Raw genomic sequence first — 16,274 nt, 5'->3', positions numbered from 1 at the left:
CACACACACACCCCACAAACGTGCATATCATACATGACATGCACACATATACAAAAATAGAAAAATAAAAAACCACAAACACATCCGTTTCCTTGGTCAGGAGGATTCCTGTCGCCTGCAGCCCTGGTCACTGAGACCCTGTCACTTCAGACTTACTTGTAAACGTCGTTCTCGATGGGCAGCAGATCATAACTCATAGCCTGAAAAGTCAGTTCATGAAGTACAGGAGAGCTGGGGTCGAAGCCACGGTCCAGGATCAGGAGCTGGGACCGCGCCTTGTCGGGACCCTGGCAGGAAACCGGGAGACACTTCAAAAGCCACACAACAACTTGAGCTACTCCAACTAGCGGGACCGCTTTGCTCCAGGGGGGCAGAATTGAGCTCTGGTGCTGTGCCTGCTGCCAAGAGCACCAGCTACTCCGGGGGATGTGCCCGTTTACCAAGGGCCTCTGACACAGCCCTGAAGCTATGGCTGGGCCCGAGGGAGAGCATGCGACAGAGCACCAGTTCATTACAAACGGTGACTAACCGGGCGCCCAACCCTGGGGTTCACTACAGTCCACAGCCCTAGTGCCAGAGTTCTGTGTCGCGGGAATCAGCGAGGGTCTCGCACACGCTAAGTAAGCACCGCTCTGCCACTGAGCTGTGCCCGAGCCCCCAGCCCCACGTCTCAATGGCAGCGCTGGTTACACACACCTACGTATGTGTTAAAAGTGCAGAGAACCGTGCACACGTGGAGTGCGTGCGAACCCCAGTGAAACAAGACTGGGGTGCACTGCACAGCATAGGAGTCGGCACCAATGTCAACTTGCTGTCCTTGCGTTTGCTACTGGGGAGTCCCCTGGACGTTCAGGGCTGAAGCGGGGAGTCCTAGCAAAGAGGACAAGCTGGGCACCCTAGCCATTCTGCATGTTTCTGCACCAGCCTGGCCCAGAGGCACGGGGCACTTCACGGTGTAGGGAAAGCAGCCCTCACACATGCTCAGCGAGCTGCAGGGCCAGGCTGGCCCAAGGCCTGCCACTCAACACTGTTTACTCAGAGTGAGAGCCTTGTTGTCCAAGGCCAGACTCACCTCCCCCATTGTCGGGTCGTCAGCTTTATAGGCATCCAGCTTGTCCTGGATCAGCTGAGCCAGCAAGGCATTGTCCTTGTATTCCCTGACCAAAGGAGAAAGACAGATGGTGAGCCACCTGTGCATCCAAGTCACGTGCCAAGTGCCTCCAGGCAGGAGGCCAGGCAGTGCAGGACGGACAGGAGAGGTGGGGGCATTGTATATTAGGATTTTTACCGTAAGAATGTCCCCACGTATGTGAGGCATGGCAGCACATGCTTACAACCCCGACACTTGGGAGGCTCAGGAAGGACAGCCACCACAAGTTTAAGGTCAGCCTGGGCTACATAGTAAGACCCTGCTTCAAGAATAAACAAACAAACCAATATGCTACATATGTAGTTTAAAAGGAAAAATCAAATGCTCACCTTAGTGTCTAGCCTGTGAATGATTTCTCCTGTTCCTCCTCCTAGCCTAAGTGGAAGCAGAAATAATCTCTCCTCCATTCAGCCCCCTTGCCTCCTAGAGGATATGGCAGCATCTACACCTTCGCCAGCCTCAGTGCCACTGCAGCTCTGTTCCCAGCAAGTTCCCACTACTGTGTCAGGAAGTTGGACACAGCCCCTTTATTACCTTGTACCACTTTTTTTTTTTTTGGTCAGAGAATACCAGCAATGAGGAAAGCCAGGAGCCAGAGCAGCTACAGGTCTCAAGCCTCAGCAGATCGGGAAATAAGGGCAGGCTCAGCACACGACCCTCAGAACCGCTCAGCTCAGGGCCATGCACTGGCGGCCACTGCCTGTACCTGCTGGGCCCCAGCTGCACAGAGCCCTTGCTCCTGAGACCACGGTCCATCCTTTCTGCCCACAGCTGTCATCACTCAAGCCCAGGCCTTCTGCTCTGCATTTGGTGACCTGGCTTCACTGCCCTGCAGCACCAATCTTAGAAGGTCTTATTAATAAAAACAAACCTGGAGCCAGGTACTGGAGTCAATGCTGAAAGATCAGAGAAGCAGAACAAGCCACAGCCACCTCACCTTGCCAATTTCTCAGCTGATCCTGTTTCCTCAGACTGGAAGCCTGAGTCCTTATCCGAATGGATCTCAGCTGAACTGCTGCTCAAAAGCCTGAAAGCTTAACCAGCTATAGTTCCTGGTTTATGAAAACTTAAATACCCTTCTGCTTTCTGCCATCACTTCCTGGGATTAAAGGCGTGAGTCACCATGCCTGGCTGTTTCCAGTGTGACTTTGAACTCACAGAGATCCTGGATCTCTGTCTCCCAAGTGATAGGATTAAAGGCATGTGTGCCACCATTTTCTGGCCTCTATGTCTGTCTAGTGGCTGTTCTGTCCTGTGACCCCAGATAAGTTTATTAGGGTGCACAATATATTGGGGGACACAATATCACCACACTGCCCCCTTCTGCTTCTCCTGGCCTGACTCCTGCTGGGTTCATCTTCTCCACAATCTCTGATTTGCTCCCGTCCCAAGCCCTCAGGAGGTCTCACGAAGTTAAACCTGCCCTACATGGCTACCATGCCAGACTCCACTCACCCTCTGCTTCCCCGAAGTCTTTGCTTACACCAGCAGCAAGAGCCAAGTGCCGACGCAAATGCCCTCACCCTTTCTTACCCATCTACTGCAATCTGAAGCCACTCCTGAGACCTGCCACATACACACTCTACAGCCCTACCCTGTCCTAGGCTGCAGGGGCCTCTGCCCACTCTGGATGCCCCCAGCACGTTGGCCTGCTGCCTGAAGGCACTGGCTTCCCAGGGCCTTGGCGAGCACTTCCTTCACACATCCCGGCATCCATCATTACTTGGCCTCCACATCCTCTGAGCATCTGAGGGTGGAAGTGAGTCTTCAGCTTTAAGTCCCCAGCACTCAGCACACAGCAAATGTCAATAACTTCAAAAAACCCAAGGACTGGGGACTATAGAGATGGCTCAGAGGTTAGGAACATATACTTCTCCTCCAGAGGACCCAAGTTTAGTTCCTAGCCCACTATATTTTGGTTTTTCGAGACAGAGTTTCTCTGTGTATCCCTAACTATCCTGAAACTCACTCTGTAGACCAGGCTGGCATCAAACTCAGGAATCCACCTGCCTCTGCTTCCCAAGTACTGGAATTAAAGATGTGCACACCACACCCAGTACTAAATCTTTCTTAAAGATGCAAAGACTGGCTGGGCAGTGGCAGTGCACACCTTTAATCCCAGCATTGGGAGGCAGAGGCAGGTGCATCTCCAAGTCTGAGAACAGCCTGGTCTACATAGTGAGTTCTAAGACAGTCAGGGCTTTGTAGAGAAACCCTGTCTCAAAACAAAACTTATGTATGTATACATGTGCATATACATGGATATATCTATATCCCCAAAGACTGTGACCTTTAGAGAATTATTCACTGCCCTTCCCTCCCTCCTTCCCCCTCCCTCTCAATTTTGAATCAGGGTCTTATGTAGCCCAGGCTGGGCTCAAACTTGCTGTGTAGATGAAAGCAACCTTGAACTCCTGATCTTTCTGCCTCAGTCACCCGAGTGTTAAAGTTACGGATGTGCCCGACCATGCCTGACTTCGTATTCCACTTCACTAAGCCTCTGCAAAGATGATGTTGGTTTGAAAACATTTCAAAGAGATTAAAAACTAGGAAATGATTGCAGTGGCATAGGGGTTTATATTCTGATTATTCAATAACTAAATATACATATGTTCTTTTCTAGATGTGCTAAAAGATAAAATAATTGAAAGAAGTTTCTTATCATTTTGTGATATGTGTATGAGGGCGTGTAAACATGGCACACTGTGCGCGTCTGAAGACGACTTTGTGGGCTTGGTTTCTCCTTCCAGCTTTCCTGGGCCCAGGGATTGAACTCAGGTATTTGCCCAGTCAGCATGCTGCCTTACCCCCGATACCGCACGGCTGGGTACTCCTTTAGGGTGGCACACAGGGTTGCAATCTGCTCTGCCAGGCGCTCCAGGATTGGATTCTTCATCTGAGCCTTGTGAGGGCTGTAGAAGCTTTGGAAAGAGTCAGCAGAGTCCAGGGAATACACCTAGGAGTGAATCCACGCAGGGGCTCTAAGTCCTAGCGGTGAACTGGGGGAGCACCCTGCACCTGCTTTTGTTTATCCCAGTGCTAGGCACCCCACTATTAGTGACCAAAACATCCCTGCTCCCAGGGAGTCTGACACATAACGGACAGTAGACACAACGAAAAGTAAACTGTATGAGGTCGAGGACTTGATAAATAGCTAAGGACAAAGCAGGCAGAGTGCCCTGGACAGCTCGAAGGGGAGGCTGTCTGGACTCATGGAGGAGGCTCTCTGGGAAGGGTTTCAAGGAGCTGGGGTGTTTCTAGCCAGCAGAAGACTTCCGTGAGGGAAGGGGGAAGCCAAGGATCTCAGGGTGTGTGCACCTGGGGCGCCGATGAGCAATGTCGGGGAAGGTCAGTGCAAGGGTTCATAGGCCAGTTTGAGTTTGCTTCTAACAAACAAAGGATGAGCTAGAGATTGTACCACAACTGTGGGCAAATAAGGGAGCTTTTTATAGGTTTAATAATAGCCTGTCTTCAGCAAACTGCTCTAAGTACTGCCTCCTCCCACCCCTTTTGGTGAAGGGCTGTGGAAGTTAGAATTCTCTTTAAGATGGCGTGTACCAGCTATCAGGATTCTCTCAAGTTCTCACTTGTGTAAACTACCTATCATCATCACCACGATTATTGAGACTGAGCCTTCCTCTGTAGTTCAGGCTGACCTGGAACTCACTACTTAGTTCTGGCTGGTCTTGGATTTGAGGTACTTCTCCTACCTCAGAATCCCACATGCTAAGATTACAGGGATGAAGACTGTTTACCTTAAAAAGTGATTTTATTTATTTACTTTGAGGTAGGGTCTCTCTATACAGTCCTGGCTGTCCTGAAACTCACTCTATAGACTAGGGGGGCCTCAAACTCAAAAGATCCGCCTGACTCTGCCTCCTGCGTTCTGGGATTAAAGGTATGGGCCACTATACCTGGCAAAAAGTGATTTTTAAAACTTACTATTTCTCATGTTTTCTGAAATATAATATGCTGTGTGTGCTAAAGCTGGATTCTGTTTAATTCCGTGATGGTGGGGTTCGAAGGGAAGGAAGTGAATATATACAGCTCTCCAGCAGGAAACAGGCAAAGAGCCAGCTCCGACTCTTCCTGTGTGCGCCTGTGTGCGCTCTCGCTCTCTCTCTCTCTCTCTCTCTCTCTCTCTCTCTCTCTCTCTCTCTCTCTCTCTCTCTCACACACACACACACACACACACACACACACACACACACACACACACACACAGGGTCTCATGTAGCCCTGGCTCACCTCAAACTTGTTATATAATTCAGGATAACCTTGAATTCCAGATCCTTCTGCCTCCATCTACCTCCCGAGTGCTAGGAACACAGACCTGTTCCATCACACTCAGTTTATAAAAATCCAGCTCAAGGCTTCATGCACTCTATGCAAACACTGTGCCCTGAGTGGCACCCCTGGCCCCTGTACCTAACAATAGGCTACTCTACAGTTTTAGCAGCTGATCCATAAAGATCCAGTAGACATTTCTCATCACTACAGAATGAATACAAATTCTGTGGCTTCTGATTCCTTTTGCCAGGAGAGAACCTTTGGACAAGTCCTAACAATACTCAAATAAATTGTACAGATTCTCCCAGTTAGCTTTACCTCTGTGGACCTAAAAGCTTTGCTTCCCCACCCCCACGGGGAGGACTTTGCTGTGGGGACCTTTGGGGAGTGAAGTGCTAACAGCTGATGACGGAGGTGACCATCTGTTCTCTCAGCACATGACAAGCTGGGGTTAATGCCAATAAAAACAGACTCCTTTGCAGCAGATGGGGGCCTGCTCTCTCCCCTCCTCTTCTTCCCTCTTTTGGGATCGGCTACTTTGGGTTATTCAAGCAGTCAGTGAATAGGGGCGAGCAGTGATCCATGGTGACACACACAAGGGGCACAGTGACCAATAAAGAGGCGGCATCAGGTGACTGAGCTCCGGTGCTGGACCGATGCATGGCAGACCACTTCCCTTAAATAAACACTGCACAGACCATCCCTCGGTGATCAGAATGTGACCCTCCCCTCCTGACGGATGGGGTAACGAGGGAACAGACCATCCCTCGGTGACCAGAATGTGACCCTCCCCTCCCGACAGATGGGTAACGAGGGAACAGACGGTACCTGGGACTCATAGGGCAGAAATGCAATGTTGATCTCCGTCAGCGTCTTGATGACTTTGGCTGCTCGGGATTTCACCAGCTCGTTAAACAGGGCGTCTGGACATGCTGTAAGGATGACAAAAGACAGGGTTTCCGTCCATCTGCTGCTCAGCCAACAGCCGAGACGTCACTGCGCCCTTCACTTTACTCAGACTTTCAAAGAGGCACCCAGGAAGCTCATCCCATCCTCAAGATCCCAGCACCTTGAGGTAGAGAAGAAACGGAAACTACCTGCGGGGCCGGACACAGCAAACAACAGACAGATACGAGAGCTAACAAAATCTGGGTGCCGATCCCAAGGGCAGGGGAACAGAAGCCATCAAGAAAGGGCGAGGGATGAGGAAGGCCCACGGCTGGCGTGCTTATGAGGAGAAGACACGGGCACAGAGAGCACCAGCCATGGCCCTGGTGGGAATGATGCCCTCCAGACCAGAGGGACGGTGTGGTGCAGGGGGATCTCGCTGACTGAAAGCCCCAGGACCGTCTCCCTGATTCTCCTGTCATCTCCCTTGCTGTATTCTCAGGGTGGCCTGTGGGGTTCTCCCGAGGGGCAGGATCTGGGGAACTCTGCCACTTTATCCTCTGGCTACTCGGCTCCTAACAGCTGACCCATACACAAACCTGCACCAAGTCAGAAAACCAACCCTGGGGCAACTGGTTGGAACTGTCATGGTCTGAAGACCCGATGCAAACGGCCCCCAGGCTAGAGAGACATCAGCAGGGCTGTTTAATGAAGTGCCAAGGTAAACTTCTCAGCAGGAAGCCCTTTGTCCCCTAGGTGTGTGGTGGGCTCATCAGAAAAACTGCCTTTTGGTAGTGTGCGTGTGAGTGTGTGTGTGTGGTGTGTGTTGTGTGTGCGTGTGTGTGTGTGTCTGTGTGTGTGTGTGTGTGTGGTGTGTGTGTGTGTGTGTGTGTGTGTGGTGTGTGTGTGTGTGTCTGTGTGTGTGTGTTGTGTGTGTGCGTGTGCGTGTCTCACATCGCTCATTTTCTCAAGGGAGAAGACCGGATAACTATAGTACAACACACTTCTGCTGCTGCCCTGACGTGATGCTAACCCGCGCCAGCGAGAGCAGCTCACAAGGTACTCACAGTCTGTGAAGAACACATGGGCGGCCCGGTACTTAGCAGTTGGTGGGTCCTTAAAGTCACTGATGAGAGAGTGGACAGACTGCGAACGGAACAAAAGGCATTCCACTCAGTTTTAGAACCTGACTGGCCAATCTGGTTCAGGCTCCCTGCATTACAGCAAGGTTGCTGACCTGTGACCCCACACTTGTCTGTCATAACCAGGCTCTACGCACTTAAAGGTAGGACTATTCCAGAATGACAGTGTCAGTGCCACTGAGAACAGACCACAAAACTGTTCAGAACCCTCCGGAAGATTCATGTTGATGTTCTGGCAGTTTAGCTACAGAAACTTACCAAAAGCCCGTTTCTGAAAGTGAAAACTAGGGGAATTTTTTAAATATAAAGAGCCCAACTCTTAGGGTTCCTTTGCCGTGCTAAAACACCACGACCAAAAGCAACTTGGGAAGGAAAGGCTTGGTTGCAGCTTTCACTTCCAGATCACAGTGCATCCCTGAGGGAAGGAAGTCAGGGCGGGCACATGGCTGCCTCAGTCTCTTGTCCAGCCTGCTTTTGAAAACACACATTACCCAGGACCACCTGGGCCTAGGAGCAGCACCACCCACTCTGGGCTGGCCTCTCACAGCACTCATTAATCACGAAAATGCCCTGCGACTGGCCTACAGGCCATCTGGTGGGGGCGTTCTCTCAGCTGAAGTTCCTTGTGTCAAGCTGACAGTAAACAAAACAAAAAACCAAACAAACAAACAAAAACACCCAACCAAAACCATCAGCCAAAAGGAGGGATATGGTCCTCGTATGGATTAGATCTGAACCAAGGCGGACAAATTTGAGCACTAGCTGGATACTGAAGAAATAAACCCTGAGAACATAAAACCCCAAAGCCTGGAGCTGAAGAACCTGGAGCATGAGGGAGCCAGGTGCTGGTGGCGGGGTTCGGGTGCCAGCCCGGGCTTCCCACTCGGTACTGCTGTTGCGTCTCCTAAGGCTTAACACACTCCTCTCTGCCCGAGGCCACACCCTGCCCACCTCTGACCGAATGCTTGAACCGCAGCGTGTTAAGTGCATGCTTAACCTAGAAACGTCAGGCGCTCTGTGCCACACAGCCTAAGCCAAAGTCTCAGTCTGAGCTGGAAACATGGGGGATTTACCTTCTCGGACGGGGTGATGAGGTACACGGCCTCCAAGCTGGGGAGCGGCTCTCTGCGCTTGTTGATGTCCTCCACAACTAGACAAGACAGTGAGTAAGGAAACCAGGAGCAATCTGGCCAGGCCCTCAGGCCAGCACAGATGACAGTCTACAGAGAGCCCTTCCTTAAGCACCGCGTTCCCTGGAGATGAAGCCCACTGCCTCACTTCACCCGAAATGTCAGAAACTCTGAAATCTTACCATGGGCGGCCCTCCCCACCCAGCTAAGGTTCTCTGACCTCTTCTGAGAAAGGCTGCACTCTTGCCGAGGGCAGACTCCGGCCCTTCTCGTCTAAATGATGTTTGTCTGTCAACAACTATTTTGAGCTGGAGCCGCACTTGCCAAGCACACGCGTGGCCCACGGTTCACCCTCCAGCTCTGCACACCAAGCTGCTGCTTTCCTGTGCACCCCCAATGAGGCACCGCAAATACATCTTCCCTGTGCCCGCATTTCTTCCAACAGCCCCAGGACGAAGCACAGCCAGGGGCTTTGGGTTACTCATTTTCTTTATAGACACGGGGCAGGCAATGTAGCCCAGGCTGGCCTGGAATGCGGAGATCCTGCCTCTGCCTGCTGAGACTACAGATGTGAGCCACCTCTTCAGCTTTCTCTTTCGGCTGCTGTGGATCAGTCAGTGGTGTGACCGGGTGAGCAGTAAGAGGCTGCCCGCCGCCCCCGCCGCTGCCGTGAGGTGGGCCACAGTGTAACTACTGTACAGTTCATTTCGCCACTCTACCCTTTTCTCTCTCCCTTTTCTTGACAAAGCATCTCACTCATAGCCCAGGCTGGGCCCAAACCTCACTACATATAGCCCAGGCTATTCTTGAATTTGTGGTAATCTTGATTCTTGAGTGTTGAGATTACAAGCATGTGCCACCGCATCCAACTACCCAGTCTCCTCTTCTTTTTCCTAATTACTTTATACTTGTTTTTATTGATTGAGCAAGTGTGTGTGTGTGTGTGTGTGTATATGTGTGCGCGCGCACTGATCTTACCAACCCTAATCTGGAGCACCCAGGTATCTCACGTCCCTCATCAGTATGAAAGTGAGTACTTCGCACCTATGTATGAGCTATTTGGGTCTCTTCCTTCATTAAATATTTTGGGTTTTTTTTTTTCCTATTGGTAGAGTGCCACCTTGCTTTTAAAATGTTTAGTTTAAAATTATAGCCGGGCGTTGGTGGCGCACGCCTTTAATCCCAGCACTCGGGAGGCAGAGCCAGGCGGATCCCTGTGAGTTCGAGGCCAGCCTGGGCTACCAAGTGAGTTCCAGGAAAGGCGCAAAGCTACACAGAGAAACCCTGTCTCGAAAAACAAAATAAATAAATAAATAAATAAATAAATAAATAAATAAATAAATAAATAAATAAAAAATAAAATTATATATCTAAGTGTGTGTCTGTGTGTAGGTTTGTGCACAAGAGTGCAGTGCCCATAAAGGCCAGCAGAGGGCACTAGATTCCCTGGTGAGCCACCTAATGTGGGTGCTGAGAACGGAACCTGGATCCTCTGAAAGAGCAGTATACACTCCTAACCACTGAGCCATCTCTCCAGCCCGGTCTTTTCCCCACCTGTCCCTTCCATTTGGCGCTCCTTTAACACACGTGTAAGGAGCACCCAGCGTTCCGTGAGGGCTCCACTCAGGATCGGGGAGCTTCAGGCACCACAGGGGCTTACGGTCTTACCACACAGGTTGCTGGAAGCATCTAAAGTCACAGGACAGTAATGAATAGGGAGGGTACCGCATGCTGCAAGGGAAGGCGGAGAGTGCTGTGCTCACTTGTGATTCCCTCGGTCATGATGTCCGTCATCTTGCAGCAGGAGGACAGCATCCTCATGCTTAACTGGTCCACCACCAGCACCTGGAGGGAAGAGAGCGGCTCAGGGCTGGGCAGCTCCCGCCTCCTTCTCTCACCGGCTTCCTGCACGAGGCTTCCAATGGAGTAGGTGGGAAGTAGAACCCTGGGAGAAGCTGTTCCCCACGCCTGGAGGTGCGCTGGGGTACACCCTTGCTCTTACATCCCAGCCTCGGCGTCCAGACAACAGTGTCTTCTCTCACTGACTTGACTTCAGAAACTTGAAATACTCATAAGCACGTACACAAAGTCCAACAAAAGGAGGAGGAGCGAGTCATGGATGACGCCAACTCTCAGAGGCAGTCAGGACTGTGGCATTTCAGGTGGCAACTTGCGCTCATGGGAGACCAGCCAGTGACCACAGGTATGGTGGTTCACGGAGCTCAGTGCAGCCACCGTCAGGCCCTCCCTCACCAGCACACATCTCTGTCCACCCCTGAGTGTTCTCCTCATCTCTCCTGAGTCCTTTCACCCACAGAAGAGAGAAAGAGCCAAGAGTGAGAACAAGGCCTCTTCTTTTCCTTCATGCTATAAAGCAGGAAGACACCATGAGCTGAGCAAGCAGCATGGCTGCCGTCCTCATCAGAAAGCTGCTGCTGAGCCGGGCGGTGGTGGCGCACGCCTTTAATCCAGCACTTGGGAGGCAGAGGCAGGAGGATCTCAGTGAGTCTGAGGCCAGCCTGGGCTACAAAGCCAGTTCTACAACAGTCAGAGATACACAGAGAAACCCTGTCTCAAAAAACCAATAAAGAGGCGGATCTCTGTGAGTTCGAGGCCAGCCTGGGCTACAAAGTGAGTTCCAGGAAAGGCGCAAAGCTACACAGAGAAACCCTGTCTCGAAAAACCAAAAAAAAAAAAAAAAAAAAAAAAAAAAAAACCAGTAAAGAATAAAGAAAAAAGAAAGGGGGTGGGTGGGGAGAAAGCATGTGCCGCCTGTCACACAGCAGCCCCTGAGCCTCATCTGAGGAGGAAATTCCCGTGTCTCGAGCCTTGCCTGGTGGAAAGGGTGAGAGAGAGACATGCCCAAGAGCTCCCCCAGATGGCCTCCCGTTAGAACTGTGGGCCCCAAAACAGAACCCCACAGGGTCAGAACTGGGCTCCGAAGGCCTCCTTTGTCAATTAGCTCCCCCTTGACTCCAGGGAAACTTGAGGTTCCAAATGGACAGTGTAGACCCTTCACCAGCATGTGAGGAAGTTAAGTCCCGCCAGCTCCTGACCAGTGTGACACCACTGTACCTGCTGAGCCGGCTTACTGGTTGCATGTCCAGGAAGGGCCTCTGAACAGAGATCACACACGAAGCCATACTCGGCCCTGGGGGAAAGCTCTCACTCCAACGCCAACTCCACCCTCTGTGTGTAGGTGAGGGAGTGTTTGCAAGCATGTGCTCATGGGGGGGTGGGGGAGTGCACATGCTTGGGTGTCCTCTTCAATAGCTCTCCACTGTATTTACTGAGGCAAGCTCCCTTGCTGAACTCAGAACTCACCGATTCTGCTGATTAGAATAGTCGACCAGCTCCCGGCAGATCCAGCCTCTACCTCCCGCATGCTGCGGTTACAAGCATGTCTGCACGCTGCCCAGCTTGCATGTATGGGTGTGGAGTGTGGGGGCGTGAACTCCGGCCCTCACCCCGGCACGGCATGTGCTTTATCCCTTTCCGCACTCCTGGGCTCCCCCAAAGCAGCCACCCTTAGGGTCACCAGCTGCTCTGGACTCACCTTCCACTCCCCCTTCTTCTTCACTTTCTTGATCACGTCATGCATGATCTCTAAAGAAGGGAGGGGGAGAAAGAGACAAGGGGAGAGGGAGGGAGGAAGGAAAGGGGGGAGGGAGGGAGGGAGGGAGGGAGGGAGGGAGGGAGGGAGGGAGGGAGGGAGGAAGGGAGGAAGGGAGAACGTTAGCTGTAATTTCAAAGACTCCCACACCTGCCTATTGGACTAGAGCGTCTTCCCTAGGCCTTGCTCTCTCGGTCACGCGGCTCAGTCTGTGCACAGAGCCGCATCACCCACCAGAGGCAATTCTTCTCCTGTCTCTGTAACTCACGGACTCAGACGTTCTGACCTCAGGTCTTCATGTTTTCCAAACCAGAGACCCCGACATTACCCATGTGGGTAATATCTGCTGGCATTACGAGCAGACTGAGCTAGGCATGTGCACACACTGTAACCCCAGTGTGTGGGGGCTGAGGTGGGGGCATTCTGAATTTGAGGCCAGTCTGGGACACAGCCTAGTAGAATGTCAGCCTGGACAATATAGGGAGATGTTGTTCCAAAAACAAACAAAAGCAAACTGGAAAAAATCTTAACCGGTTCACTTAAAATAGTAATAAACCTGTATGTTAATGACTAAATCCTAGTGAACGAACAGTAACTGTATTTTCCTCAGTAGAAAACCTTAGGGAAAATGTGGGGTTTTTTTATCTTCATGGCTCTCCTTAATGTCTGGCTTTACAGAGGACAGCTGTCTGTCCCTTCTGCTTCTGAAGCCAATCTGTCTGGAATCAGGCGACAGACATCTGGAAAATGCTCAGAAGAGCATGAGAAGGACGGCAATGACCTCACAGCCTTCCCATGTAGACAACTGTGACCTGAGTCCTCCTGGGGACATCAGACATGAGAGACACTGCTCTAAGTAAATAAAAGGCTCTGACCAGGTCCCAGGCCCCCGAGTCCCCTTCAAACTCTCCAATCAGCAGGGGTTGAGGTCTTCCACACTGCAAGCTCCTCTGTGCCATGCTCTCACCCGTCACCATGTCGACAGGCCAGTCTCCACAGCACCACAGCCAAACAGAACGGCCACGGAGCCTCACACGTGTCTGGACGGCCACGGAGGCCTTGTAGGAAACAGGACTTTGGCTGCTCTGAAAGCCTGGGCCACACACTATCCTGGAATGCCTAGAAGGCTTGCGACAGACATCAGCAAGCGTTTCAAGCATTCAAGTCCTTCTTTCTAGGACACAGAATCTGCCCTGATCATCTTCTGTAATCCAACTAGTTGTAAAGTGCTCTCTGTTTTCAGGAACTTTCCTTCTGATGATTAAAAACAAAAATAACCTGTTGTAGTGGGTGGGACACGCCGGAACCTTATCAGCTGGGAGGTAAGAACAGGAAGATGCTGAAGTATGTAGCCAAGCTGGGTTATGAGTTCAAGACCAGCTTGCCTCAAAAAACCAAGGGCTGGGGATGTAGCTTGATGGTGGAAAGCTTGCCCAGTGTATACTAGGCCCTGGGTTTGAGCCCTACCATCACAAAATAAAACAGTGCAAGAACCGAAATCACTGAGGTAAACTTGAAAAACACAGAGAAATCATATTGTAAAATACTAAATATTGCTTGTATACTTTACAACAAGCACCTAATACTTGTTTCAGGAGGCTGAAGTAGAAAGATGGCAAGTTCAAAGCCAGCCTGGGTAATACTTGGGAAACTGTTTCCAAAGTTCAGTGGAGGAGCCAGGCATGCCTTTAATCCCAGCACTCGGGAGGCAGAGGCAGGTGGATCTCTGTGAGTTGGAGGCCAGCCTGGTCTACAGAGCAAGATCCAGGACAGGCAGAGCTGCTACACAGAGAAACCCTATCTCAAAAAAAAACAAACAAAAACAAACAGAAAAGCTTAGTGGAGGTGTGCTCACCTGGCAAGCACAAGGTCCTGGGTTCAATCCCCAGTATCACAAAGGGAAAAAAAGAAAAATCATTTGTAACCTTGCCAACTTGAAATGCATTTAGTTAACAGTTTGTTTTCTACTAGCTTTCTTTATGTAACTCCAGATAGCTGAGATCACGCCTTTAATCCCAGCATTTGGGAAACAGAGTCAGGTGGATCTCTGTGAGTTCTAGGCCAGACTGCTCTACAGAGCTAGTTCCGGGACAGCCAGGTTTACACAGAGAAACTCTGCCTCGAAAAACAAAAAGCAAACAGAAAAATTAACATGGATGAAATACTTCTACTTCCTGGGACTTATTTGTTTGTGGTGATTTTGGGGGGATTGAACTTAGGGCTCCATTCATGCTAGGCCAGTGCTCTACCACTGAGCTACGTCTTCAGCCAGCTTCCTAGTATTTTAAATGATAATGGTCCACACCTTACTCAAAAATATTTCCAGCAGACAATTTACTCTTATTGTGGAATGGTGAAAAACCGGACACCATGGTGTCCAGTGATGGAGTAAATTAGGCTCTGTTCCTGTAATAGACCACTGTGCACCACTGGAAATAATGACGGGAAAACAAATGTTCACGCCTTCACCCGCTCACCCAGCAAGTGCTGGCTGGGGATCCAGCGTCCCCGCCACTGTGCCGCACTGGAGGAGAAACCAAGCTCCCGCCAGCGCCAGCTGCTGTGCGCTCTCAGGTCACGATGGGAGCAGCGCCCAGAACTTCTCCCAAGTGCCCTGAAAAGAGTAGATGAGGAGCCAGGACACAGCACAAACAGGGCAGAGCGAGGCCATCGAGAGGACACTGGGCCTGACTAGGAGGCGGCCACCAGAGCGAGAAGAAAGGAGCACTCGACAAAGAAGAGACATTTGACATTGTGTGGGGCTGAGAGGCTGAGGTCGGCGGTGGCGGACCACACTGCGGTCCTTGACCGAGGGTATGGTTTTACTTGACGGGTACTGTGGAACCACAGACGGTAGGGAGGTAACCTGCTGTGCTGCGGATGGAGAGGCGAGGGGCGGATAGATGTGACACACAATACATACCAAAACCCCAGTACTTGAGACGGGAACAAAGAGACCGAGGCAGAGGTGATTGGAGGGGTATAAAGAGAGAAGATGTGGTCAGTAGAATACCAGAAGTTTCATTTTGCCTTTTTCAAGAGTGAAATGTAGGGCTGGGGAAATAGCTCAGTGGTTAAGAGCACTAGCTGCTTTTCTGGAGGACCTGAGTTCAATTCCCAGTACCCACATTTGACTTACAATCAGCTACAGTTCCAATTCCAGAGAATCAAACACCCTCTTCTGGCCTCCTTGGGTACCAGGCACACACATGATGCACATGATGTAAGTAGGCAACACCCATACACATACTGTGATAAAATTTTAAAAAGGGAGGTTGAGGTAGAAGGCTCTCTGTGAGTTCAAGGATAGCCTGGTCTACATAGTGAGTTCCAGGAACAGCCAGAGCTATGTAGAGAGACCCTGTCTTGGTCGGGGGGGCAGGGGGGTGGTAAGGTAGATGAGAGACATCTAAAGGGGAGGTATTGGGTAGGTAGTCGAAGATAACGACTACCGAATGTTCCGATTGCTCACATCTTTCAGAACAAAGCAACTCTCCTTTGCTTTCTCACTCTGTCCCTTTAGTTTATTTGTTCTCTGCTGCCTTTTATCAAGTCTCCCAAGGCTGTCTGTCCACTGTCCTCTCCATGTGCTCGGGCCCATTCTTGTCTCGCTCATGTCTCTGGAGTTGGGGATTTTATTCAGGCTTACCCCCTATTTCTCTCTGTAGGTTTTTTTTAATTGGTTTTCTTATTTTTATTTGTGTATGTTGTGCATATATGTGTGTGTGTATGTGCCATGTGAATGCAGGGGCCTGAGGTGGCCAGAAGAAGGCACTGGATCTGCTGGAGCTGGAGTTCCTGGAGGTTGTGAGCTGCCCTTTGTAAGTGTTGGGAGCAGCAAGTGCTCCTCACTGCCGAGCCGTCTTTCCAGGACCCTCCGATTTCTACACCATTTCCCAGTTTGTAACTGCTGCTGAGACCATTCCTCTACATTGGGGCGCTGTCTGCATGCACATGGTCTGTCCATACACATGCACGCATGCACGCACACACACACACACACACACAAAAAAAAAAAAAAAAAAAAAAAAAACTACAGAGAGAAATACGGGGTAAGCCTG

General features: G+C 50.8%; 1 protein-coding gene across 2 annotated transcripts in view; it reads right to left on the bottom strand.

Annotated features, from left to right (window-relative positions):
- The window catches only part of Stxbp1 (syntaxin binding protein 1), a 63,599-nt gene that overhangs the window by 24,617 nt on the left and 22,708 nt on the right, over positions 1–16,274 (bottom strand). For both annotated transcript variants that reach the window (XM_028884753.2, XM_028884752.2), the window contains exons 2-9: positions 12,157–12,206; positions 10,364–10,445; positions 8,544–8,620; positions 7,396–7,474; positions 6,269–6,372; positions 3,958–4,106; positions 1,073–1,157; positions 157–287 (exon numbers count right to left, since the gene is read on the bottom strand). In XM_028884753.2, the coding sequence (XP_028740586.1) occupies positions 157–287; positions 1,073–1,157; positions 3,958–4,106; positions 6,269–6,372; positions 7,396–7,474; positions 8,544–8,620; positions 10,364–10,445; positions 12,157–12,206 (757 nt within the window). The remainder of the gene's footprint in view (positions 1–156; positions 288–1,072; positions 1,158–3,957; positions 4,107–6,268; positions 6,373–7,395; positions 7,475–8,543; positions 8,621–10,363; positions 10,446–12,156; positions 12,207–16,274) is intronic.

Source organism: Peromyscus leucopus, chromosome 4 (genome assembly GCF_004664715.2).
Source record: "Peromyscus leucopus breed LL Stock chromosome 4, UCI_PerLeu_2.1, whole genome shotgun sequence".
Classification (NCBI taxonomy): Eukaryota; Metazoa; Chordata; class Mammalia; order Rodentia; family Cricetidae; genus Peromyscus; species Peromyscus leucopus.
The sequence above is the reverse complement of the archived record's forward strand: the minus strand, read 5'-3'. Positions and strand labels throughout refer to the sequence as shown.